The 26,471-nt window shown below is 39.1% G+C and overlaps 1 protein-coding gene across 6 annotated transcripts in view; it reads left to right on the top strand.

Annotated features, from left to right (window-relative positions):
- tex15 (testis expressed 15, meiosis and synapsis associated) overlaps positions 1-26,144 on the top strand; it is a 36,868-nt gene extending 10,724 nt beyond the window's left edge. Inside the window, exons 1-10 of one of the 6 annotated variants that reach the window (XM_029710335.1) lie at positions 11,641-13,186; positions 13,466-13,546; positions 13,613-14,039; positions 14,303-14,468; positions 15,545-15,782; positions 15,873-16,016; positions 18,705-18,855; positions 19,004-24,375; positions 24,539-24,588; positions 24,799-26,144. In XM_029710335.1, the coding sequence (XP_029566195.1) occupies positions 13,493-13,546; positions 13,613-14,039; positions 14,303-14,468; positions 15,545-15,782; positions 15,873-16,016; positions 18,705-18,855; positions 19,004-24,375; positions 24,539-24,588; positions 24,799-25,501 (7,305 nt within the window). In that variant the 5' untranslated portion in view covers positions 11,641-13,186; positions 13,466-13,492 and the 3' untranslated portion in view covers positions 25,502-26,144. Of the gene's footprint in view, positions 1-10,969; positions 11,073-11,640; positions 13,187-13,465; positions 14,040-14,302; positions 14,469-15,544; positions 15,783-15,872; positions 16,017-18,704; positions 18,856-19,003; positions 24,376-24,538; positions 24,589-24,798 lie in introns of those variants that run through there. The other 5 variants (XM_029710332.1, XM_029710331.1, XM_029710334.1 and 2 more) reach the window with 5 other exon arrangements.
- The last annotated feature ends 327 nt before the right edge of the window (positions 26,145-26,471 follow it).

The following is a 26,471-nucleotide window of genomic DNA, read 5'->3' as shown; positions in this document are numbered from 1 at the left end:
TGCCTTCACAAATCTTGCAATGATACTTGAAACATTGAGATCCAGCCCATGCAGCTATCAATACACCCCAAGTACCCTTACTACTAACAGGTGCAACTTAGTCTGTGTGTCCCCAAATTATCATTATCACATTGTGTATTTTAAAAGTTATTTAATGCATTTGACTGTGTCATTTATTAACATATTAACAAATTAATTTGAAGTGAAAACCAAATTTCTCACCTGGATTTTTTGATGATCTGCTATACAATATTTTTAGTCTCAAGTCATGCTGAGAAAAGCTCCTACCACAGATCATCTTTATTGATATAGGCTTTGTTGCCTATGTGTTAATTAAGCAATAAGGCACGAGGGGGTGTGGTATATGGACAATATACCATGGCTAAGTGCTGTTCTTAGGCACGACGCATCACGGAGTGCCTGGACACAGCCCTTAGCCATGGTATATTGGCCATTTACAACAAAACCCAGAGGTGCCTTATTGCTATTATAAACTGGTTACCAACTTAATTAGAGCAGTAAAAATAAATGTTTTGTCATACGCGTAGTATACGGTCTGATATACCATGGCTGTCAGCCAATCAGCATTCAGGGCTCGAACCGCCCAGTTTATAATGAGTCTCTACACACGTAGAGGCTGGTTAGGCAGCAGACAGTTTAGCCCTTGTCACAGGTACCTCGGAGATCTTTAAATGACAGGTGATATTCTGTCTTCCTCCACATCTAATTTGTTGCCACATTTTAGACCTCTGGAGCTTTTATTATACATTTTTTTACTAGGGCTGGGAATTGCCAGGGACCTCACGATATTGTCACAATACTTAGGTGCCGATACGATATGTATTGCGATAATCTCACGATTCTATATGTATTGCGATTCGATATTGCGATTTGATGTTCCAAATGTATTGCTCACCATATGTCTGCTACAGAGTAAACAAGAGAGTGTCATGAGTAAACAAGTTTTGATCAGTCAGGGTAATAAAATGGCTGAAAACAGGTTGGCTCAGTATTTAACAAGATGGAGAAAAAGCTATAGGAGGAAAGATACCAGAGTTTTGGCACAGGTACAGCCGACTAGCGCTAGCTAATGCTATCTACGGTAGCAAAAAAATATCTATAATATTGTCCAAAAATATTGCGATATGTAACTGTATCGATTTTTTTTTTTAAATTTTTTTTATCCATTAATAATTTTCACCATTTAGGGTCTGTGTCCACGAAACCGCTCCATAGACTTAATGCCAGATATGATGATGGGGCTGATATGGTCAGTGATATGAAATATCATATGATGATGACCTAGCTAATCCACATAGGATACACCTCATTGCTCTGAACACCTCTTCACATGTCTGCTAGACAAATGATCTTGCAGTGCTAGTAAGGGCTTAACAATTGTTTGTACTAGTTGTAAACCAACATTCTGTGCTGAAACTCCTATTTTACCTTTCCCAAGCATCTGGTGATAAAGGATGTATGAAATAGGCGTTCATATTCCTTCATTGTTTTCCTTTTGGCTGCAACTCCCTAGCAACTATGCCCCCTTGCACAGAGTCTATAAAACGGTGGTTCTTCTGCAGAGCTTAAATGGACAAATGTAATTTTCTGTACATTTTGTCCCGCAAGGAAGATCCATTGGAGAGAACAAGCTAATAGGAAAGTCAGAATGCATCATGCTACTGTCGCATAGGTTTCCACAGTCTGTGTTAAGGCATATTGTGGTTTCAAATGAATGCAGTTGACTGAATCTTGAATCTCAAGGAAAGAGGTACTTTGTATATTATGAAAAAAGGATAGGTCAATAAAAAAAAAAGACAATGTTAAAAATCATTTTCTCTAAAACAAAACTTTAATATTATGATTTTTGATATCTTAAAGACCAGTATTTATTTTTAATTCTTAGTGGTAGCAATCCTAACCATAGTGCATGAAAAGCTCAAGAATAGTCTGGTTATTCAGTGTTAATGTGTGGTATGGAAATTCCACTTGAATGATTGCATTCACCTATTCCAACATTAAACGTTTTACAACTCATTATAGAAAAATAATTTGAAGCACAACTTTCCTCCAACATTTGTTTGGATTCTCATACTTAATCAAAATGTGTAATATATATATATATATATAACATTTAGTTCCCTTACGCTTTAATTTAGATCAATATTTTAGAGTGCAGATGCCCCGTGATGTTGTGTTTGAGATTATAAGGCTGATTATCACAGTATCTTTGGGGCAAAGTAAGAGAAAATTTGGCCTAGGCTATAAACAATGGCTTTTTTTCCTCTCTTGGAGATGGAGAGAGAATATGAGTGGGGATGCACAGCTTATTTGCTCTTTAAAACACAAGCCTTCCTAAGAAAGCACTTTTAAAAAAGCAGCACTTCCCTCTACTGCTTATTACTTCATTTACATGGAGGGACCACATGATCCATGTATTGGTTAAACTTTGACGTGACAATCATGCACTTAAATTACCACACCATAAGGCTAATCTTCTGCTAGATGTTGATATCGCCTATTTTAATCCAAAAAAAAGCTGCACTTAAAGATAAACTGACCCAGATAGTGGCCATGAAGTTATTAGCCTACCCTTCTGCTCTTAGTCATGTTTTACCTGAACCCACTGTGACCCATTTGAAATAAGGTCTTACAGAGTAATGGCATTGTTTTGTCTACTTGGATTGGGTCGTTGTAATAATAAGGGCAGCTAGCAATGGCAATGTCCAACGGGGTTGATATCTACCTTAAATTCTCAAAAAGTTTTCACAATTTAGTAAATATACTTGAGCGTTCTCTGTTTTCTTGTGAAATTATACAAAATGAAATGTCCATACCTTTCTGACTGCTGTAGGCGTATGGTTAAGACAAAACGTTCTTTGAGTGTAACTTGTCTTGTTTGATTGTCAAGTTTAAGGATTAAATACAAGTTGTAGTGGTATCGTTATGATGAGAAAATTCGATGAATTTACAGCTCCTTATGGTTGCAGCCAAGGTTATCATTTCCAATGCAAAGTACTCAATTATTGTACATTTGGAGCTAATCACTTACAGAAAAAATATGTTGTTTTGACATAACTGCAAATGCTCCAGATCTTGCTGCAAAAATGTCCCTGAACCATTTCACGTGGGTGGAACTATCAACCCAACATGACCAAACAAGCACTTTAGATTACGTGCACACAGGTATCCTCTTCCTTAATATTCTACCAAACAAAAATATAGGAAATTAAGTCAATGATAAATTCTATGGAATTAATGATGAAAGATATATTATACTGTTTTATTCCATTATATTTGTCTGGTATATTATGTAATGCTTTCTGTAGTTATTATTATTATTATTATTATTATTATTTTTGCACTCTATTAAGGACGTTTGTATTTCACAATTGACTCCACAGAAAATACAGTGACGTACCGGTATTATCCAAGAAAGACACGGTTAGAATTAATTTCATTGACTATTCCGTATTTTTAGCTTGCCTGAAAGCCATACTAGATCATGTGTCGGCCTGATATCCAACTAAACTTAGGCAGCTGTTTGAATGGTCAAAAAGTCTTTGTAAGAGCAAGCAAGGTCATCATTGAAGGCTGAGTTGGTCTCTTATAAATCACTTGAATGAATTCAATTTGGACTGTTATCATCCGAACAAAAGGTTTACGACCTTTTAGCCTTAAAACTTCTTTACAATTTGATGGTATTGTTTTGATTAGGATTATCATTTTTATTTGTTTTTAGAACAAATGGAAAAGATTACCTGTCAATCTTGTGAAAGAAATAAGACGGATATGTTTATTGCAACAGATTTCTATTGCACAAAACAGCAATGATGTTCAAGCATGTTTAGGAGATGATCATTTCAAAAGCATAGGCTACTAAGCACTTGAGCTCCACAAAACACTACTAACCACCTAACTGCAGTAGTGACAATGAAGAGAAAAGGAGTCCCGGCTTCACTTGGGAAAAGTGATGGCGTATTTACATATGTTTCTAATTTATTGTTGTGTAGGTAGCGTGCTGTGAAAAAGTCTGGGTATTGAAGAAGCTTTGTTGGTTTGTTTCTTTTGGCTTTTGTGTTTATCATGGCATTACTGCAGTGGGATTTTTCAAACTATAACTGTCTATGGTAATGATATAAAAATGAAATAGTGAAGCAAAAATGTTTAGTGTATCTTTGGATAAATGTAATGTACAACATTAGCGTGTCCTATAGAATATTATATGACTCAAAACAAGAAAGCAATTGTTTAGTATTCTAGAACTTTCTTTAACCTGTGTACTGTAATACTTCATGTTCTACATGTGTGGTACCGTATGAATATCCATTTATTGCCTTGTAATGTTTGTAAAAGATTGCAACGTTTAGAAAAAAACCTATCTGAGGAAAAAACACGTTTTAAAAAAAAAGTTTATGCATGCCAACAGTTGGGTCCTAGACTGAAAACGGGGGGGGGGGGGGGGAATTGACTATAAAAAATGGTGCTATATGATAAGATATAAAGGTGCTCATATGAAACCAAACTGCATGCATGCAAAGAGGACATTTCAAAAGTAGGATAAAAAAAACTTGAAGTTTGACATGTTGTGCACTCACAAGATGTCTTCCCAGAACACACATGGTAAAGTGCAACTGTAAATAGCCTACTGTCAGTGGAAGCCTCGTCATCAATTAGGACATGTACTACCAACACTTTGCCACCAGAGTGTCATTTGTACTGGCGCCAGGGAGAGTCTGTCATTACAGCAGAATTTAGCAAATTGTGTTTGCTATAAGCAAAAGACATCCCTACAGCTATACAGATGGGAGACAGAGACCTGTATCTCCTACAGCTATACAGATGGGAGACAGAGACCTGTATCTCCTACAGCTATACAGATGGGAGACAGAGACCTGTATCTCCTACCGCTTTCAAAGCAGTTAGTCCCAAGGTGACAAGATACTTTAGCCAAAGGAAATAGTGATAGGATCAGTGATGCCTATTTACAGTTACCCTGCCTCTGTGAGTATGCTCCAAAAGATCTATAGACAATCTAATATTTTTAATTTTTTATGCTAATGATTCAAATGTTTGTCTTTGAATAGCTTTTACATGTAGCAAGGTCCGGAGAGGGTAAAGCTAAAGAATGCAGTCTTCAAAGGGTTATGATCAGTGATTTATATAAACACTACATGACTGATAGGGGTGTTATGTTGAAGCCACCGTGCCTCCATCTTGGCACTCCCCCCACCATTGGAAGCTATTCATTTATTAATATCTACATTCGTTTTTGCCACATTTATTCTATTACAGACACCTTAATGCATACTTTTAAATTATATCATGTGAGCTAAACATAAAGTAAAAAATATATAGCATTTTCCTTAAAAGTATAGTTTTTTGAGATTACTAATGTTACTGTCCCCACTACTACAACAAAATACTTAAATACATGTCATTTTGTCCTTGAAACATTGAAATATTGTACAATTCCATTCATTCCTATGGAGGACAGCGCCTACAGGGGAGTGTCAATATGGCCGATACATACCGTCAACAATCCAGGGTTTATATACATCATTGGTTATGATGCGGTCTTGGAAAATGAAGCAGATTATCATGGCAACAGATGTATTGCTTTGAAGGGTATAGATGAACATGTGGATGTTTTACAGTTGTATTAACCATCATTCCTTTTATTTTAGTGTTCAATAAAATTTTCACCAGATTAATCCAGTTGTGAAGTATATTTCCTGTGCTCGATTTTAAGTTTGGTACTACTTTGGAATACATGTCCTTAAAACATACCCTGCTGGAAAATACAGCTTGACCAGCTCAACCTGGTGACCAGTTTAACCAGTTTGGCTAGCTCTAGGTAGGTTTTGAGACATGGTAGCTGGTAACTGATTGACCAGCCCCTTCTAGAAAAAACACATGAATGTCACCTGGCCATGTAAAAATACATGTTTTCATGTGAAGTTAATGTGATAACATGAGGCAACATGTAAAGCAACATGTGATTAATATAAAACTACACACATGTGATCATGTAAAATTTCACATGAAATCATGCGGTTTTTTTTCTGTAAGGGGCTAAAACCAGCTCGACCAACTACTAGCTAAAACCAGCCAGGCTATCTACCAGACCAGACCAGCCAGAACATCTTTGCTGTTGGGAGCTGTTCAATCACCCTGTACCAGCTTCAGTGCACAACTAAGGTGGTATTCTGGGACGGAAGCAGTCAGTCGTTGCGTAGCAACCAATGGCCTGATCTTTGTCTGCTCTTTGGATGACGCTGCAATCGTTGACATCATTAATAACTTCACCATGCCGAGTGGCGCTGTGGTCTAGGGCACTGCATCGTAGTGCTAGAGGCGTCACTACAGACCCTGGTTCGATCCTGGGCTGTATCACAACCGGCCTTGATCGGCAGTCACATAGGGCGGCACACAATTGGCCCAGCGTCTTCCGGGTTAGGGGAGGGTTTGGCAGGCCGTCATTGTAAATAGGAATTTGTTCTTAACTGACTTGCCTAGTTAAATAAAGGATAAATAAATAGATGCCCTTCTTTGCGAGGCATTGGAAACCTCCCTGTTCTTTATGGTTGAATCTGTTTGAAATTCACTGCTCGACTGAGGGACCTTGCAGATAAAATATGGGGTACAGAGCAGTGGAGGCTGCTGAGGGGAGGACGGCTCATATTAATAGCTGGAATGGAGTGAATGGAATTAAACACATGGAAAGCATGTATTTGATACCATTCGACTTATTCCACTCCAGCCATTACCACGAGCCCGTCCTCCCCAATTAAGGTGCCACCAACCTCCTGTGGTACAGAGATGAGGTAGTCATTCAAAAATCATGTTAAACACTATTATTGCACACAGAGTGAGTCCATGCAACTTATTATGTGACTTGTTTAGGATTTCCATAACAAAGGGGTCGAATACTTATTGAATCAAGACATTTCAGCATTACATTTTTAATACATTTTGGGGAAAAAAATCTAAAATCATAATTCCACTTTGACATTATGGGGTATTGTGTGTAGACCAGTGACACAAAATCTATTTTAAATTCAGGCTGTAACACAACAAAATGTGGAAAAAGTCAAGGGTTGTGAATACTTTCTGAAGCCACTGTATGTATATGTATTTAAGTAGTTGCCATATGGCCAAAACAAAAGTGAAAAAAATATGTATTGTAAAATTAATGTAAACAAAACATACAGTTGCAATAAACAGTCTAAACAATTAAAAATGTTATGTGGCCACCTTCGATTTATTGAAAAAAAATCATATTTAATTAACATTTCATGCATTATAGCCTTGAATTTGTCCTCTGGTGTGACATTATAATTCATGCTAATATATAGGTTTATTGATTCCCCAATAGACAAAAACATTATTTTTACTAATTATTAGTTGCTTCTGTTTTTAAATCAGTAATTATATTCTAGAATTTAAATAGAAAAACACAATTTCCTCATCTAATGACTATAACCAAGTGTTTCCCCCAATACATTTTGAATTTGATTCACAGATAAAAATGTAGATAGAAAGCAACTTGTTTAATTGTGTATTATTGACGATGTTCCCTGCCTCATGTTACCTGCCTTAACATTTTGTTCAAGACAACACCTTTTTAAATGTTTATTTACTGCGCTCACCCCGTGGACAATACACAACATACAACAAAGCTGCCAATCTGTTCTGACTATGTGCTCCAGCAATGTCTTCTGTACTTCCTCATTACAAGAGAACCCTTCCCCGTCCAATGGTGCTCAAATGCTGGCTCGTTGTTTGATCACAGAATTGTGTCACACCATTTGGACATTGGTTTTGAGGACATAATGTAATTTTTGAAATATCACAAATGGACTTGGGAACTATTGTTTCTTGAAAGAGACTTACATTTACATTTTAGTCATTTAGCAGACGCTCTTATCCAGAGCGACTTACAGTAGTGAATGCATACATTTCATTTCATGCATTTTTTTATTTTTTTATTTTTTGTACTGGCCCCCCGTGGGAATCGAACCCACACCCTGGCGTTGCACACACCATGCTCTACCAACTGAACCACAGGGAAGACTTATGACTTCTGTGTCATAAGTACAAGAGTAGGTGAAGGGAATTGTATTTATGTTTTTATTAATTTATGTTAATTTAATGTCAACGCTCCACAATCTTCCCTGGGACCGACACAACATTGGACAATTAGCACATGTGGCTCAGAATTATGAGAGAAAAAACACAAACACTGGAGGAATTTACTCATGAGCTATTCCAAGGTTTTAAAAAACAAAGCTTTTAGTAATGTCACAATTTTAACCAATTTAAATGAAGTTATATTGTGTTTGCCATTATGTCAACCACCCATTTACATGGTAATCCATAGGTCTACCTAGTACCCACAATAATGTGTACCTATCCACACTAATTACATGTACCTGCCTTCAGAAAATATTCAACAACCTTGACTTATTTTGTTGTGTTACAGGCTAAATTCAAAATGGATGAAATCTGTTTTCTCTCACCCATCTACACACAATATCCCTTAATAACAAACTCAAAATATGATTTTAGAAATTTTTGCTAATTTATTGAAAAATAAATATCTTATTTACATAAGAATTCACAACCTTGAGTCAATACATGTTAGATTCACATTTGTCAGAGATTACAGCTGTGAGTTTTTCTGGGTAAGTCTCTAAGAGCTTTGCATTGTATAATATTTGCACATTATCTTTAAAAAATCTTCAAGCTCTGTCAAGTTGGTTGTCGATTTGCTAGCCAGCCATTTTCAAGTCATGCCATAGATTATCAAGCCGATTTACGTCAAAACTGTAACTGGGTCATACAGGAACACTCAATGTCATCTTGGTAAGCAACTCCAGTGTATATTTGGCCTTGTGTTTTAGGTTATTGTCCTGCTGAAAGGTGAATTTGTCTTCCAGTATTTGTTGGAAAGCAGACTGAACCAGGTTTTCTTCTAGGATTTTGCCTGTGCTTATCTCTATTCCATTTGGGGTTCCCCCCCCCCCAAAACTCCCTAGTCCTTGCAGATGACAAGCATACCCATAACATGATGCAGCCACCACCACGCTAGAAAATATCAAGAGTGGTACTCAATGATGTGTTGGATTTGCCCCAAACATAAAGCTTTGTATTTAGGTCATAAAGTAAATTTCTTTGCCACATTTTTTGCAGTTTTAATTTAGTGACTTATTGAAAACAAGATGCATATTTTCATTATTTTCACTCTGTCATTTAGGTTAGTATTGTAAACTCTGTAACTGTTTTATAGTCACCACTGGCCTCATGGTGAAATCCCTGAGCGGTTTCCTTCCTCTCCGGCAACTGAGTTAGAAAGGATACCTGTATCTTTGTAGTGACTGAGTGTATTGATACACTATCATAAGTGTAATTAATAACTTCACCATGCTCAAAGGGATATTCAATATCTGCTTAAAAAATACATATTTATAACAATAGGTGCCCTTCAACGCGAGGCATTTGAAAACCTCCAAGGTCTTTGTGGTTGAATCTGTGTTTGAAATGTACTGCTCAACTGAGGGACCTTACAGATAAAGTGTAGGGTGCAAAGGGGTAGAGAGATGAGGTAGCCATTAAAAAATCATGTTAAACACTATTAATACACACAGAGTGAGTCCATTAAACTTATTATGTGACTTGTAAAGCACATTTTTACACTTATTTATTTAGGATTGCCGTAACAAATGAGTTGAATACTTATTGACTCAAGACATTTCAGCTTTACATTTTTTACCAATTTCTAAAATATTATTCCACTTTGACATTATGGGGATATTGTGTGTAGACCAGTGACACAAAATCTCAATTTAATCCATTTAAAATTCAGGCTGTAACACAAGAAAATGTGGAAAAAGTCAAGCGGTGTGAATACTTTCTGTAGGCACTGTAACTACCATGTAAATACACAAAAGGTCACACTATAAAGAGAGGCCTCAGTTTTGGTGCTTTTTTATCACTGTACACCCATAATTATATCACATACGCCCATCTCTAGTAAGTGTTGAGGAAGCTACTCTGAAAAAAAGATTTAACCAAGCAACCAATTTCTTCACACTAGAAGACGTTAAGCTACACTGAAGCTAGAGTTTATTTAACTAAACTTACTTTGAAAAAGTAGTTCACTACCTCCAAACTACTATGTGAAAAATTATCATATCTAAACCTGATATGTTATCGACTACAAATTTCAAGAACAGATCACTCTGGAATCAGATGTTAACAGAATGTGCAATTTAGCTTAAACGCAAAACTATTTTTCAAGGGAGGATTAGGCAGGTCTGATGCCGAAAAATATAGGCAAGAATTCCCTTTTTCATCCATTATTTTATTTTAGCTAAAAAAGTAGAGTAGTTCCTGTAGTTAGCTACACCGCTACATGGCTACAAAGTAATGAACTACTGAAAAAACTACCAACATTTGAATTGAGTTCAACTAACACCAAGCTACTGTAAAATGTAGTTAAATTACTAGCTGAACTACATGCAGTTTGCTACTCCCCAACACTGTCTGTAGTTGACTATTATAGCTGTTGTAATTAGCATACCAGCCATGCTGTTAGTGTATGTGTGTAGGTCAGTGTGCTGCAGTGTTTATCCTTCAGATCAGTACATCTTCCATGATTCAACATGTAGTTCATTATAAGGGAACTATTATCAAACTATGAACAGCTATTTAACAACAGTTAAAGGGCAATTGATTGTGTATTCAGACAAAACCAAAAATCTGTCAGCTGTATATGAACAGGATTGGAAAATGATGTCTTCATTTTGTTGTCTTTCAGTAGAATATATTAGTCTTTGTGGTAAGAACCTATATATGCAGCTATAGGAGGTGTGATCTGTAGCAGTGGCGGGGACTTCCTGAGCCTTTGCAACTGAACATGTGACTTTGAGGTCAAGCCATTTCCTCCTGCAGCAACCCTTTGCTGAGTGTCCCCTTCAATTGCAAGTACAAATTGTATGACACTCACATTTGAGTGACAAATGCATCTGAGACAAGCTTGAAGATTTTTATCCACAATTCTGAGTATGGTAAGAGAACAGCATGTATTCACTGTTTCAGTCATTTCCTGCTTATTTTGTTTAGCTTTTTTTCCATCTTTAGTGTATCTTCATTAAAAGATTAAACATGATGTATGATGGTCTAACAAAAACGTCACCGTTTTACTGAAGCACACTCTGCAGTCAGTATAAGTACAGGTCTACAGATTGTCTTGAGATGGGGTGATTTATGATTTATGGAGAGGTGCTTAACCAACATGTGACACGGTGCAATCAAAAATTAGAGCATTTGGAAGGAAAAGGCACGACGCTCACTCAAAACGTGATGTTTTATTTTGTAACTCAAGTTTAAAACATAAAACAAGTGTTTAAAACATGAATTAGAAAATAAAACATCAGGTTTTTAATTGTGAAGCGAGAGTCGTGCCTATTCCTTCCAAGTCATTTCAAATGAAGTTGTATTTGTAACATGCTACGTAAACAATGAATGTTGACTAACAGTGAAATGCTTACGGCCCTTCCCAACAATGCAGAGAGAAATAATAATAAATACACAATGAGTAACGATAACTTGTCTATATACACGGTACCAGTACCGAGTTGATGTGCTGGTGTATGAGGTAATTGAGATAGATGTATACATATAGGTAGGGATAAAGTGACTAGGCAACGGCATAGATAATAGTAGCACCAGTAGATAACAGTAGCACCAGATAAACAGTAAAAGCAGCGTATGTGATGAATCAAAAGAGTTAGTGAAAAACGGTCAATAAAGATAGTGTGGATAGTCTGGGTGACACAGTTTCATGCCATTTTCAACCAGCCAGATGAAGCTGTTGGAATGCATGGCTCACAGTTCATGGTCAAAAGGTATTCAGGAAGAACAAGTGTAAAAAAAAAAGAAAAAAACTGCTAAACTTGTTTGCCATCAAACTTGTTTGCTGTCTGATGGTCAAAGAACAGTCTGTGCAGTACTTGTTTCATACACATGGAACCAGTCCTGTGAGGCTGAGCTCACTTTCGACATTTCCAGTAAAAAAAAAGACTGCTTACTTCTTCATTTTAGCGTTGGATGTCTGTTTTGACTGGATTACCTACTTCTTCATATTTTTGGGAGAATTGTTTTCTTTGGTTATATCTAATTAAAAGGTAACAGTCTCTAAAGACTGCAGAACATTTTTTTTTTTGTGATTTCTGTTTTTGAGTGGTTCCTTGCATCAGAGGCTATTTGAGAAGGCTCACACACAGGTCGATATCACTGTTCCATTTCCAGAGATATTTTTTCAACAGGTTTTGGAGCAGATTTGGGTCATAGCAGATTGTTGCTAAATACATAGAAGCAAACCTTTGATTTGACTTTAAAGCAAGTGTACCCTTACGGAAAAACCACATGAATTTCACTTGAACACATGTGAAGTGTTCCAAAAAACATGTTTTCATGTGATCTTATGTGAAGGTAATGTGATAACAACATTTAAAGCAACATGTGAAATCATATGAAGTGTTCCAAAAACATGTTTTCACATGACTTCAAGTGTGAAATTTCATGTGAAAGCATGTGATTTTCCACTTGTTAAGTCATGTGGTTTTTCTGTAAGTGTAGTTTACGATCTGTCTGCATTAACTAATTTGGCTTATTTCCACAGTTATAGACAGTGTTGTACAACCTTTGGCCTCAAGTTGAAACTGTCAAGTTGAATCTGTTTTGCGCCAAATACTTGTCTGTATATGGTCACGTGGGTCACATGATGTTAAAACAAGCAAATGGGGGCTAAGAGACTTATCAGAAGGGAAGGTTAAAGGTCAACTGAGACAACACAGTGACTTTGGATACACCATACATGTTCCAGGAATGGGTAGACCCTGACATTATTGAGACCGGGTGAGATATTAGAACTACACATATTTACATTCAGATTCTGATCCGCTCAAGCATGTGCCAGTAACTTTGCCCTCGACAAGGAAGAAAAACGAATGATTTGCGTGAGCTAAGGTAGATCATCGAACAATCTGAGAGATAAGATTGCCGTTTCGGGCTCCTTGTTATTCTGCGTGAATCCAGTACTTTGTAAATCATTACAGTATACTATATCTCGATGAATGAGGGTAAATACCACCACTAAACACGATTGGATATGCAAACCGTAAGTATACCTGAGCATTGGCACCAATCTTTGTTTGGAAATGGGGAAGAAGGTTGACTTAACATACTGATTGGTAGTTGCTGCTGGATTATTATTTTTTGAATGCTTGCACAATCAAGTTCTCATGTTACTCAGAAATGGGGAAGTGTGCCTCATACAAAAACATGCCATGACAGCATTCCAGATTGAGAAAATACAAAATGGTGTTTAACAGTTTTTGTAGTAAGAAGAAGTTGTTCGGTCCTCTTGGCTGTGATCTGATGTGTGGACTTTTAACAGGGCGATGTTCTGGATTAGGCCAGCACCATGGAGACACTCGGTAGCAAGAGAGAGATGGCACTTCCATCCCGCTCTTCCCAGGCAATAGGAACTCCGACCCTGAGCACTTCACAGGCAATAGGAACTCCGACCCTGAGCTCTTCCCAGGCAATAGGAACTCCGACCCTGAGCTCTTCCCAGGCAATAGGAACTCCGACCCTGAGCACTTCCCAGGCAATAGGAACTCCGACCCTGAGCTCTTCCCAGGCAATAGGAGCTCCGACCCTGAGCTCTTCACAGGCAATAGGAACTCCGACCCTGAGCACTTCCCAGGCAATAGGAACTCCGACCCTGAGCTCTTCCCAGGCAATAGGAACTCCGACCCTGAGCTCTTCCCAGGCAATAGGACCTCTGACCCTGAGCTCTTCCCAGGCAATAGGAACGCCAACCCTGAGCACTTTCCAGGCAATAGGAGCTCAAACCGTGAGCTCTTCCCAGGCAATAGGAGCTCAAACCGTGAGCTCTTCCCAGGCAATAGGAGCTCTGCCCCTGAGGAATTTCACCATTCCCAGGAGGAAGAGGGGAGATGGAAAAGGTATGAGAAACATATAATCACATTCAGAACCCATGTCAATATAATCTGAATAATATAATCTGATTGCTCATAAAGTCAGTGCCACTCCCTACAATGCTTTTAGCACCTGAAAAAGTGTGATATAAATTCAATGTATTATCAACAATAACAATAATGCTAAAACTATTGATTTGTGAATTAAAGTTCAGAGTGTTTTGCCATTTATTTTTGTTGGATGGTTGAATTACATTGTATACTGTCCGTATGCATCTCTTTTTGACCAGCTCTTTTGGATGTCTGCCTCAAAGAGAGCAGGGACTATAGTCTGATACAGACAACTCTGAATGAGTCCCGATTGGACATGGGCAAGGAGATATCCCTCAGCTGGCAGTGGGATGATGTCACGCTAATACACAACGAGGAGCTTCTGCGAGAGTTCTCTGAAAAAAGGTGACAATCAACATGTTGTTTAATGGCGTTAATGCATATCTTCACAATAACTGCATGCATGTGCTATATGCATATACAACTCTGTACTGAAACATGATATGAACATGTACATCAGTGGAAGCTGCAGAGGAGAGGAAGGCTCATAATAATCGCTAGAATCGAATCAATGGAATGGTATCAAACATATGGTTTCCAACAACATCTGACTATCTAATATCCTATTATATTGCTTTGTTATCATCCTCTAAAGAGGGTGTTGTTATCTCCTATCCAGTAAAGAGGGTGTTGTTATCCCTTATCAAGTAAAGAGGGTGTTGTTATCCCCTATCCAGTAAAAAGGGTGTTGTTATCCCCTATCAAGTAAAGAGGGTGTTGTTATCCCCTATCAAGTAAAGAGGGTGTTGTTACCCCTTATCAAGTAAAGAGGGTGTTGTTATCCCCTATCCAGTAAAGAGGGTGTTGTTATCTCCTATCCAGTAAAGAGGGTGTTGTTATCCCCTATCCAGTAAAGAGGGTGTTGTTATCCCTTATCAAGTAAAGAGGGTGTTGTTATCCCCTATCCAGTAAAAAGGGTGTTGTTATCCCCTATCAAGTAAAGAGGGTGTTGTTATCCCCTATCAAGTAAAGAGGGTGTTGTTACCCCTTATCAAGTAAAGAGGGTGTTGTTATCCCCTATCAAGTAAAGAGGGTGTTGTTACCCCTTATCAAGTAAAGAGGGTGTTGTTATTCCCTATCAAGTAAAGAGGGTGTTGTTATCCCCTATCAAGTAAAGAGGGTGTTGTTATCCCCTATCAAGTAAAAAGGGTGTTGTTATCCCCTATCAAGTAAAGAGGGTGTTGTTATCCCCTATCAAGTTTTCTCTTTGAAGTTGAGTATGCCTGTGTGTGGAAATTGCACATTCATAATTTCTATGTTTTACCAATTATCTTTTTATGCCTACTTTGCAGCATCTCTAAATTGCCTAATGAGGGAATCACTAATATAAGTAGAGTTGGTGTTATATTTAATTTTAGAACAGTGTGTGATACATTTAACCCTGTCGACCAGTCATTTGCTTTCATGTTCCTATTTCTCAGATCTGAAATGCGTTTAAAGGATAGACACGTCAGAGAAATGGAGGAGAGGTTCTGTTTTTTAGTCACCTCTGACCAAAAAGCTAAGCAAATGTATCAACACGGACTGAAGGTTGAGAACTCGGATCAACACTCTCTGGGAAACCCTTCATATGGAGTCTATTTGCACAGGCACGCTGATGTGGCCCTGAAAAATATCAGCGGCAACACCCCTGCTGGAAAAATCCTCATCATTTTCAAGGTTAGATGGTAATAGTCGTCAATATGATAATTGTTATTATGTCTATTCATTAATCAGGTAAAACATAAGTTTTTGCTTTTTTTCCCATAGGTTCTCTTTGGCAAGGTGAAAAAAGTACCTCCATGTTATGGAAGGAACAGCACACATGATCCAACGGTGAATTACGATTGTCACGTGTCCAAAGACCCCGCTGTCCCGAGGGACAGCTTGTCTCAGCAAGTTTTGAGCTCGTTGGTAAGTTTGCACATTTAGTGGCCTGGCTGGTCTAGTGGTAATGCCGCAGCCTCCAGCACACATATCTACGGCGTCTGCATTAGTTCAAATCCCACTTGCTGCCCTTTGACACGACCTCTGTCTATCTTTCCCCACTGTCATTCTCTATCTTTTATATAATATACACTATACATTCAAGTATGTGGACATCCCTTCAAATTAGAGGATTTGGCTATTTCAGCGACACCCGTTGCTGACAGTTGTATAAATTCGCATACACAGCCAAGCAATCTCCATAGACAAACATTGGCAGTAGAACGGTCTCAGCCGTGAAGTGGTAGGCCACACAAGCTCACAGAACGGGACCGCTAAGTGCTGAAGTGTGAAGCGTGTAAAAATCGTCTGTCCTCGATTGCAACCCTGAATACCGAGTTCCAAACTGCCTCTGGAAGCAACGTCAGCACAAGAACTGTTCATCAGTTCGCGTCCTGAAATGGGTTTCCATGGCCGAGCAGCCGCACACAAGCCTAAGATCACCATGCGCAATGCCAAGCATCGGCCAGAGTGGGGTAAAGCTTGCCGCCATTGGACTCTGGAGCAGTGGAAACGCGTTCTTTGGAGTGATGAATCACGCTTCTCAATCTGGCAGTCCGACGGACGAATATGGGTTTGGCGGATGCCAGGAGAACGCTACCTGCCCGAATGCATAGTGCCAACTGTAAAGTTTGGTGGAGGAGGAATAATGGTCTGGGGCTGTTTTTCATGGTTCAGGCTAGGCCCCTTAGTTCCAGTGAAGGGAAATCTTAACGCTACAGCATACAATAACATTCTAGATGATTCTGTGCTTTTGGGGAAGGCCCTTTCCTGTTTCAGCATGACAATGCCCCTGTGCAGAAAGTGAGGTCCATACAGAAATGGTTTGTCGAGATGGATGTGGAAGAACTTGACTGGCCTGCACAGAGCCCTGACCTCAACCCCATCGAACACCTTTGGGTGGAATTGGAATGTCGACTGCGAGCCAGGCCTAATCGCCCAACATCAGTGCCTGACCTCACTAATGCTCTTGTGGCTGAATGGAAACAAGTCCCTACAGCAATGTTCCAACATCTAGTGGAAAGCCTTCCCAGAAGAGTGGAGGCTGTTATAGTGCAAAGGGAGGACCAACTCCATATTAATGCCCGTGATTTTGGAATGAGATGTTCGATGAGCAGGTGTCCACACACTTTTGGTCATGTAGTGTAAATACACACATATATCTTCCCTGTGGCTCAGTTGGTAGAGCATGGTGTTTGCAACGCCAGCATGGTGTTTGCAACGCCAGCATGGTGTGTGCAACGCCAGGGTTGTGGGTTCGATTCCCACGGGGGGCCAGTACAAAAAAAAGTGAAATGTATGCATTCACTACTGTAAGTCGCTCTGGATAAGAGCGTCTGCTAGAATGTAAAATGTAAATACAGTGAGGGGAAAAAAGTATTTGATCCCCTGCTGATTTTGTACGTTTGCCCACTGACAAAGAAATGATCAGTCTATAATTTTAATGGTAGGTTTATTTGAACAGTGAGAGACAGAATAACAACAACAAAAATCCAGAAAAACACATGTCAAAAATGTTAGAAAATGATTTGTATTTTAATGAGGGAAATAAGTATTCCACAAATTAACTTTTAACAAGGCACACCTGTTCATTGAAATACATTCCAGGTGACTACCAGGAGAATGCCAAGAGTTTGCAAAACTGTCATCAAAGGAAAGGGTGGCTTCTTTGAAGAATCTCAAATATATTTTGATTTTTTTAACACTTTTTTTGTTACTACATGATAATAATACTATATGTATTATTTCATAATTCTGATGTCTTCACTATTATTCTACAATGTAGGAAATAGTAAAAATAAAGAAAACCCATTGAAGGAGTCGGTGTGGCCAAACTTTTGACTGGTACTGTATGTATGTATGTGTGTGTGTCTATATATATATATATATAAGGACAGATTTGAAAACATTAGGAACTATATATATATATATATATATATATATATATATATATATATATATATATATGAGTGCGTGTACAAATCATTAGGAATATCTTCCTAATATTGAGTTGCACCCCCTGTCGAAAGCATTCAGCAGGGATGCTGGCCCATGTTGACTCCAATGCTTCCCACAGTTGTGTGAAGTTGGCTGGATGTCCTTTGGGAGGTGGACCATTCTTGATACACACAAGAAACTGTTGAGCATTAAAAACCCAGCAGTGTTGCAGTTCTTGACACACTCAAACCAGTGCACATGGCACCTACTACCATACCCCGTTCAAAGGCACTTAAATCTTTTGTCTTGCACACAATTTTGTCTTGCACACAATACATGTCTCAACTATCTCCTTCTTTAACCTCCCCTTCATCTACACTAATTTAAGTGGATTTAACAGGTGAAATCAATAAGGGATAATAACTTTAACCTGGATTCACCTGGTCCGTCTATGTCATGGAAAGAGCAGGTGTTCCTAATGTTTTGTACACTGTGTGTGTGTGTGTGTGTGTGTGTGTGTGTGTGTGTGTGTGTGTGTGTGTGTGTGTGTGTGTGTGTGTGTGTGTGTGTGTGTGTGTACAGTATATAAATATATTTGAAAGTTCACTCCTTTAGACAAAGCTGCTCTTAGTCATGACTTGATGTATGACCACGACTTGACACATTCTCTGTTTACAGGTGTTCCTGTTTGACTACAACGAAAACCAGGAGCTAAAACAGAGACCAAGGCAATGTTTGCCATATGCTATGGTTTCATTGGTTCCTTCTGTAAATTCTTCTCCGACTAGCACTCCAGTTCCATCTGTAAAACTGGGGCCAAAGACAAAGGGTATGGAATTACAATAACCAGATTGTGTTTAAATGACTAGATTCATTCCAGCATATTCATCATCAGCTGATGATCCATGCTTTATATTTAATATACGCAAACTATAGGCTATGTAGTATTAATAATTGTTTTGTTTCATCTTTCCCAGATTCAGCGGCATGTTTGGAAACCTGCACCGTGGCTCAAAGAGTGGGTAGAGGTCAAAATGCGACTGTGACATTCAAACATTTTGGGACAACTGAAAGTCCATTGCCTGGATACAGATCGAACTTCCAAAACATTACATCAATCCCAAACCAATTGTATCACAATGGAAGTGACCAACCCCCACCGCCTCCACTACACATTAGTCCCTGCGACCAGCCCCCACCGTCTCCATCCCCCTTTAGTCCCTGCGACCAGTCCCCACCACCCTTTAGTTCCTGGGCTCCTCCTTTACCACCACCATTCACTGGTTCAATTACCTTCTTGGAAGACAATGGACTGGTTACTGACCCTATACATTTACAGATCCCAAGCCATGCTGGAACAGCTCAATTTGACCATAATAAACCCCACTTAGGTAACCAAGTTCAGTCTTGTCAACGAGTTTCGAATACCCTGTCCACGAACCAGGATAACTTATGGCGACAGTCTACATCTGCAACAGGTGCATTGGAACCAGTCTCTACTATAGTTTATTCTTCACGTGTGATTAAGGATCCCAGATTGTCGGCACGAGAAACTAACAACATGCAGAGATCGATTTCAATGGAGTCAGAGAGCGGTCAACAAACGGGTACCTCTGTCTGCATATTGACCGTGAAGCCAGAGCATAAGAATCTCCAAAATGTACCAAAACAGGAGAAAAATCTCAGGGAAACTGGAAAAAAGAATGATCCAAAACCATGCCAGCCTGATACACCAATAGATTGTTCTACTTTGGTGAATATTTCAGCTCCATCCTCTGTAATACCTACAACTGAGAATCATCCATCGTCTAGAATGCTTAAAATGAAGTTCCAGAAGTATTCTCCATATTTTCATCTGACCAAAGAGGAGAGGAAGGCAAAAATTGGTTCTCTACAACATCTGTCATTTGATGAGAAAAATACATTATTAGAGAGAACCAATTTTTATGCAACCTATTTTCAGAAGTCCAGGTGTCTACTCAATCAAAATGACAAGTTCACCACAGTCGACCCTGGGCTGCTATGTAAACCAGGAAGTATAAAAAGTTGCTTGTCCAGCACAGACTCAGTGGAGATGTGCAACAGTCCTCAAAAGACTCATGAGGACAGCGGTGCATACTTACAGCAGCAGGTGAGACAACATAATCTGCCCCAGTACACCACAAATGGTGATCAGAATTCAAAACCTATCCCAGAAATTTCAGCCCATAATCCATCAATTGTCTGTGGGGCTGTGGAGGAAAACATGGCCCTCCAACTTGAGAGGAACACAGGCAATATGGAACCAGAGGACATGAACCTTTGCAGCCCAGAACCCACCACTACATGTCTCACAGAAACGAAAGAGGATGCGCACAAAGTTACTGTGGAACCACAAGATGAAATGGCAATGAAAAATGACTCACCGATTCCATTCCATCCCCAGACTGTCAAACAAACTGCAACCTCTGAAAGCCGGCAGGACACAGAGGCAAGCTCCAAACCAAATTCCATAAGAGATGAAAAAAATCTAAACATTGTACCTGAAATCGCTGAGGGAAACAGACAGAGCAGAGAACTGAAGTGTGAACCAATCTTAGCAGAGAAAAAAACAACAAATGCTTTAAGTTCAGTGGATGACACAATGGCGAACGAAAATCCCTCAGAACCAAGGTGTCCAGTCATTTATGAGAGCCATACTGATATCATGGATGCTTGTGAAGAGGTGTGTGGTACGGAAACATCAGAGGAAGTTATGAGTGTCAAAGCCTTCTGTCCTGGAGTCATGTCAAGGCAAAATCATGAAAGGCTTTTGCAGGAAGACAGAGAATGTTATGGAATTGGCCAACATCAACAAAATGAATCCAATACATTTTCTACCTGTGATGACTTAGCTGATAATACTGAGGAATGTCAGGCTGATGATATAAAAGCCAAAGATACAGTCTATAGTTTCTTGTATAACAGGCTGCAACTCAGTGAGCTCTTTCTTTCACCTAATCAGCATGGATCATGCTCAATTTCTGGTAAACATTACCTTAAACCAAAATGCAAAGACAGTCCTATGGACACCAATAAATCACTCCTTCCGTCCTGCAACACAAACCAAGTAGACATCGGAGAGGGATGTAACCTTCGCATCACAATAGATGCTGATAGAGAATTGTCCGCTGTCACGGAATCACCCTCTCTGTCCAAGAGATTTTCAGTGTCAGAATGTCCTCAAGGAACTCAAGCCTCACCAACTGTACAGGAAAATGAAAAGTTTAGCAACAACAACATTATCAGTGAAAACACACCCATTGACGGTGTTCTGAAAACATCCACCTACTACATCACCTTCAACAGAGCACATGCCCGCAATGCCAAATTAATCAAAATGATGGCAGAGAAATACAAAGGGAAGGAAAATGCATCAGTGAGGATAATGAGAAATCATCAACATTCAAGACTGAAGAAGAGATCGATCGTTGAAATATCCACCACTGACATTCCATACTCAGAAATATCAAGATCAACCCACGAAGCCATTACAGGTCATATGCCATTTATGCAGAGGGAAAAAGACTGTTTGAATGTTTCCCACAAAAACAGGAACTTGAAACGAAAAACCCTTTTCCCCAATAAGGTCACAAGAAATGCCAGAGAGAACAAACACAAATCATGTTTTAAATTTAAATCAAAGGTTGCAGCTCACAAAATTTCTGTGTCAGACGTGTTAAAGACCTCAACGCGAGTTCCCATAAAATCAAAAAAAAGCACTATCCTGAAGATGATAATAGATTTTAGGAGAAAAAAACGTTGGGGGACATTCAATCACAACAGAATGTACAGTCAAAGCAACATGTGCAATGCTCCTGCAAAGTATATTACCTCCAGCCCAACGTCAGATGATAATAAACGTCTGAGAGGTAATCGTTTCGAGAAGAAACATTTGAAGACACCAAAGAGAGAGTTAGAAACAAATATGTCTATGAGAGATGGAAATGAAAAGATCAACGAGGAAAAGCAGATAGCTGATGCTGTTGACACAACCTTAACTTCGTCGACCATAGAAATAGTCAATGAAGAGGCTTCAAAATCTACTTATGGGAGCACCGCGAGCAACTTTGTGGAAGACATTCAACACATTGAGGAAGCAAAGGATCTATCTAAAAGCAGAACTTGCAATGAAGGCAAGCCACATGACACAGAAACATCTCAGGAAACCCAGAGCAATTGCACTTCCCCTCAGAACAGATTACCTCCACCGAAATGCACCAGTATCATGGCTATAAGTCAAGACAATGAGGGAATAACTGAGTTTAAAAAACACGAGGTGGATCTGCTGAAAGAAAAGGCATTACAAGCTCATACACACTCTATAAAAGATGTGGAAGAGGCCAACAGTCATATGGCGCCTGCTAAAGAGATCATTTCAGCTTCTGAGAACATGGAGTTTCCCTTAGATGCTGCCATCAAGATTCTTTGCGGCAGTGAGTTAAATTCAAGCACACCCAAACCACAGGAAGAGATAGCTCGGGTGTTGAAGCACAACTATGGTCAAATGGAGACAGAAAAAGCAGACACATCAGATAGAACACATTACTGCAACCCACTGGAACAAGAAGACACACCCTCCAAGGAAGTGAAACTAATCACTAGATTAAGAGATTACTTGACAAATTTTGAGTCCATAGTTAGGAAACCCGAGCCAAAGACATCAGATACACTCTGTGAAACTGCAACGAATTTGCCACAGATTTGTGAAACTATCCAGAATAATGTCAATGACCATAAGGAGAAACCAGTTCACCTGGTTGTCCTTGACAGGGTGGAGTTGCGCAATCTGAGACCTAATGCAATTCCTTTCCCAATAAAGATATGCACTCCGATTATCAACACAGACAATGACCTGATTCATAGTAAAGAACAGGAACACAAGGAGAAAACAAGAGGGAACAAAACAAATTATTACAGCATTCCTTGCATTAGCCCTGATAGTACTTCCATGTTGGAAGTCCCTGAAAAGTCCACTCAAACTCCTATGGACAAGAAAACAACTGAAGCAGAAATCTCCACAAGTGTGCCTGACATTAACCATAGGATTACAATTGCAGAAAATGATGCCTCAAGAGAACAGCAAAGACAGCCAAATTGCACTATTGATGCAAACAACATGATCATGCTCAAAGCACTAGCAGAAATAGAACAAGAGAATTCTGAATTTTGTAAAACAAAAGAAAACACCAACCAGAAGCCAACAAGCCACATTGTAAGGTTGAACACTAAGACTTTTCATAGAAACTTCAGTGTGGCTGATATCTCAAATGCACTAAAGCATGGAGACAAAGTAGCTTCCTTGGCCGAACTTTGCACGTTGCGAACTGAATGCAAAGTAATGATGCAGTACTTCATCTTAAACTTTGAGGAAAAACAGAATGTTGAGGTCAATAGAACTATCGTCTCAAGAGATCAGATTTTAGAGCGATATCTGGACCGTCCTCCTGTACCAATGGAACTGAAGTACGAGGCGTTGAATTCTTTCCTGGAACTGCAGATAATGATGGAGGCCTGGCAATTTGTAGATAACAAGATGCGATTTTTGAGTGGACAATCTACATTTAGGAGTCTGCTGTGGTACGATCCCACCCTGTATGGGGAACTCTTTAAAGGGAAGGTGGGATTTCAGCAGCAGTCCTCTTTATATTCATCTTTCCAACAAAGCCTCATCAACGAAGGCCCAATTGCATTGCAGAGGTACCATTTAGCTGTCTCTACATTGAATGAACAGCTGAAAAGGGCCCCAGAAATGTCTTACTACATGTATCTCAAAAGCAAAAGAGAGAGGCTGGAGATAGAGGCTGCATTACGAAATCCCTCAGACATAGAGAGTTTCTTCCTCTCTGTACCACTGTCTTGCATGGTCAATTTTGGCGACAGTGTGGAAAGTTTACAGAGGGTCCAGAGGCTTGTGACGACTTTCACAGAGACTCCTGCAGACAAATTAGAAGACGGATTCGATGTTGGAAAGGCTGAGCACCTTGCCATGGTGTTCCGATTTCTTCAGGAGAAAATCTACTATTTGAAAGCTTGCAGCAACACGATGGTCAGCAAGACGTCTTGGTTTGGCATGGAACACATCCTGTATGACACATCGAAGATGCTGGTGTGGAGGGACACGAAACAGGCTGGGTCAGATGAGCCGCAGGCGAAATACAAGAAAGCAAATCCACAAATTGTCTATGGGGTGACTGAATCTGGTGTCTCACTTTTACATACAAGTGTGTCAAAGAGGACCCAGCTCATGGTTAAGACTGGGACCTCAGCACAGAGATTCAGAGGTCGGAGTCGGGGGAGGCCGCCTATGGAGAACACTCGCTGTGCTGAGGTTTGTTGATATATTCCCATTTTTGGGGGGTAGAAATTACACATATATGATATCAAATAATTTAAATTGCCTTCAGTAACATGTTTCCCATGGTGAGATTTTTAAACTAGTAAAAATAAATCAATTAGACTGTGCTTTTATTGCTGTATGGTTTATTTTCCAGAAGAAATTTCCTCAACATGGGTCTTTGCCGATAATAGACCTCACAAAATCGTAAGTAAATTACCATTTTTGTTTGTGTCAATAAACCAAGGAAGGGGATCACTGTTATTTCCCTTGTGTATCAGAAGCAAAACATGAATTAACACAGTAGCAATTGATATGTAATGTATTCCTACCATATTAAAGATTGCTAAATAATGGTTTGGAGGAGGGAAAATATGACCATCTATCATCTAACTTGTTTTTCCTCTCCAACTCAAGCCCTAACAGGGATAACCCAGATGTATACCACTGGGCCAAAGCCCCAAGCAACCCTGAAGCCCATTTCCAGGCTTGGACACACCAAGAAAACCTTGTTAAGAGCCAGGTAGTAAACTGGGGTGAAAGGTCACATGATACGCAAGCCATGGAGAGGAATATCCCTGCATCTTCCTTATCCCGACCCGTGCCAACATACCCTGAAATCAGGGCCTGTCTGAGGACTAGTAAAAGTGGGACAGCGCCAAACTCACAGATCCAGTTACCTGCCTCAATGGGAGGGGTGGGAAGTAAACCAGATGGGAGGCAACAGTGGGCCATGAACTGGATTCCCCATAACCCCCAGAACATCCAGAACATCACAGGAAGTGATCTGAGGCCAATGCATCCTCTGTGGATTGGTGTTGGGGACAATGGTCATCCCCCCATCGGGGAGCCTGTCCTCTTAGAGCAAACTAATCTGTCTTCCTGGTCTAGTCTGCCTTCTTCTCCTCCATCTGTAACAGCAGGAAATACAGCACAACAATCTCTGCACTCCCTCCCAGCTCTCGCTACCACTACAAATAATTTCCCTCCCGTATGTGAGCCCCTTCCTATAAATTACCCATTTTTCCTCCTGAATGGTCAGACCTATTCCACTGCCAATCCTGAATTATCCACAGCAACTCTTGACAACAGAGGGAGATTTCCTCCCTATGTAGAGTAGTGCTGCTTCTTTATCAACTTTTATGGAACAGGTTTATAAAGCAAATAAGGACCTTTAGAAAATAAGGAAGTGCTGGTGTTTCCGTGTTTAAATACTGAACTGGATCAGGAAACAAATATCCGTCAAAAAATAAGGAACTCAACGGGGAGTTGGAAACAAAAGGATTTGAGTTAATTTATTTCATGTTGAATTCACTATTTTAAGTTAATTTAATTTGTTTCATGTTTGTTTTACTTTTTTTTATTGTTGTAACTATTTCTTTTGTATATAATATCAAACACGTTGTCAATTGCTGATAAGCAATATCTGATTGAAAGTCTTATTTTCTGACCAAAATGAATTGTATAAAGTGTTGTTAACTTATTCCTCAAAGTGGATTATATTGTTATTTTGTAATATCGAATTGTAAATAATATTATTTAAGTGTTTTGTTGAATTTTAAAGACCGCTTTTGGTTATTAGCTTGTTTGCTTTACTCAGGATTTTTGTGCGCTTGTCATGTTTAGGCTACTGCTTGAGGCTTTGTTTTGTAATCAAGTGTCACATTGGCAAACTTAACCCTTAATAACTATTTCCCCAGCAGAATTATTTTTTGTGTGTAGGTTTACTGACAAATAAAATATATTTGTACAAATCCATTAAATGTGGCTACCATTTGTGCATCACAGCAACATCAACCTTAAAATAAGTAATATTTGTTAAATATAATGTTGTTAAACAAAACTTTTTAATATACTTCATTAGAAAGGTGCAATTATCTGTCATCTGAACTAATTTGTAACTGTTTTAACCAACTTTCTATTTATTTTTGTATTTTTTTTCCAGGGGGGGGGCCTACAAAAACAATTAAAGAAATGCATACAAAGATGACTCCAACCCATTCCCTCCCTCAGTCCCCATCATATTATGTTCCAGTTAAAGGGTTGCTCAGATTCAATAGTTCTGCGGACCATACTTGTTAAATAATGGC

Source organism: Salmo trutta, chromosome 23, assembly GCF_901001165.1.
Source record: "Salmo trutta chromosome 23, fSalTru1.1, whole genome shotgun sequence".
NCBI lineage: Eukaryota > Metazoa > Chordata > Actinopteri > Salmoniformes > Salmonidae > Salmo > Salmo trutta.
This window is presented reverse-complemented; position numbering and strand designations above follow the sequence as displayed.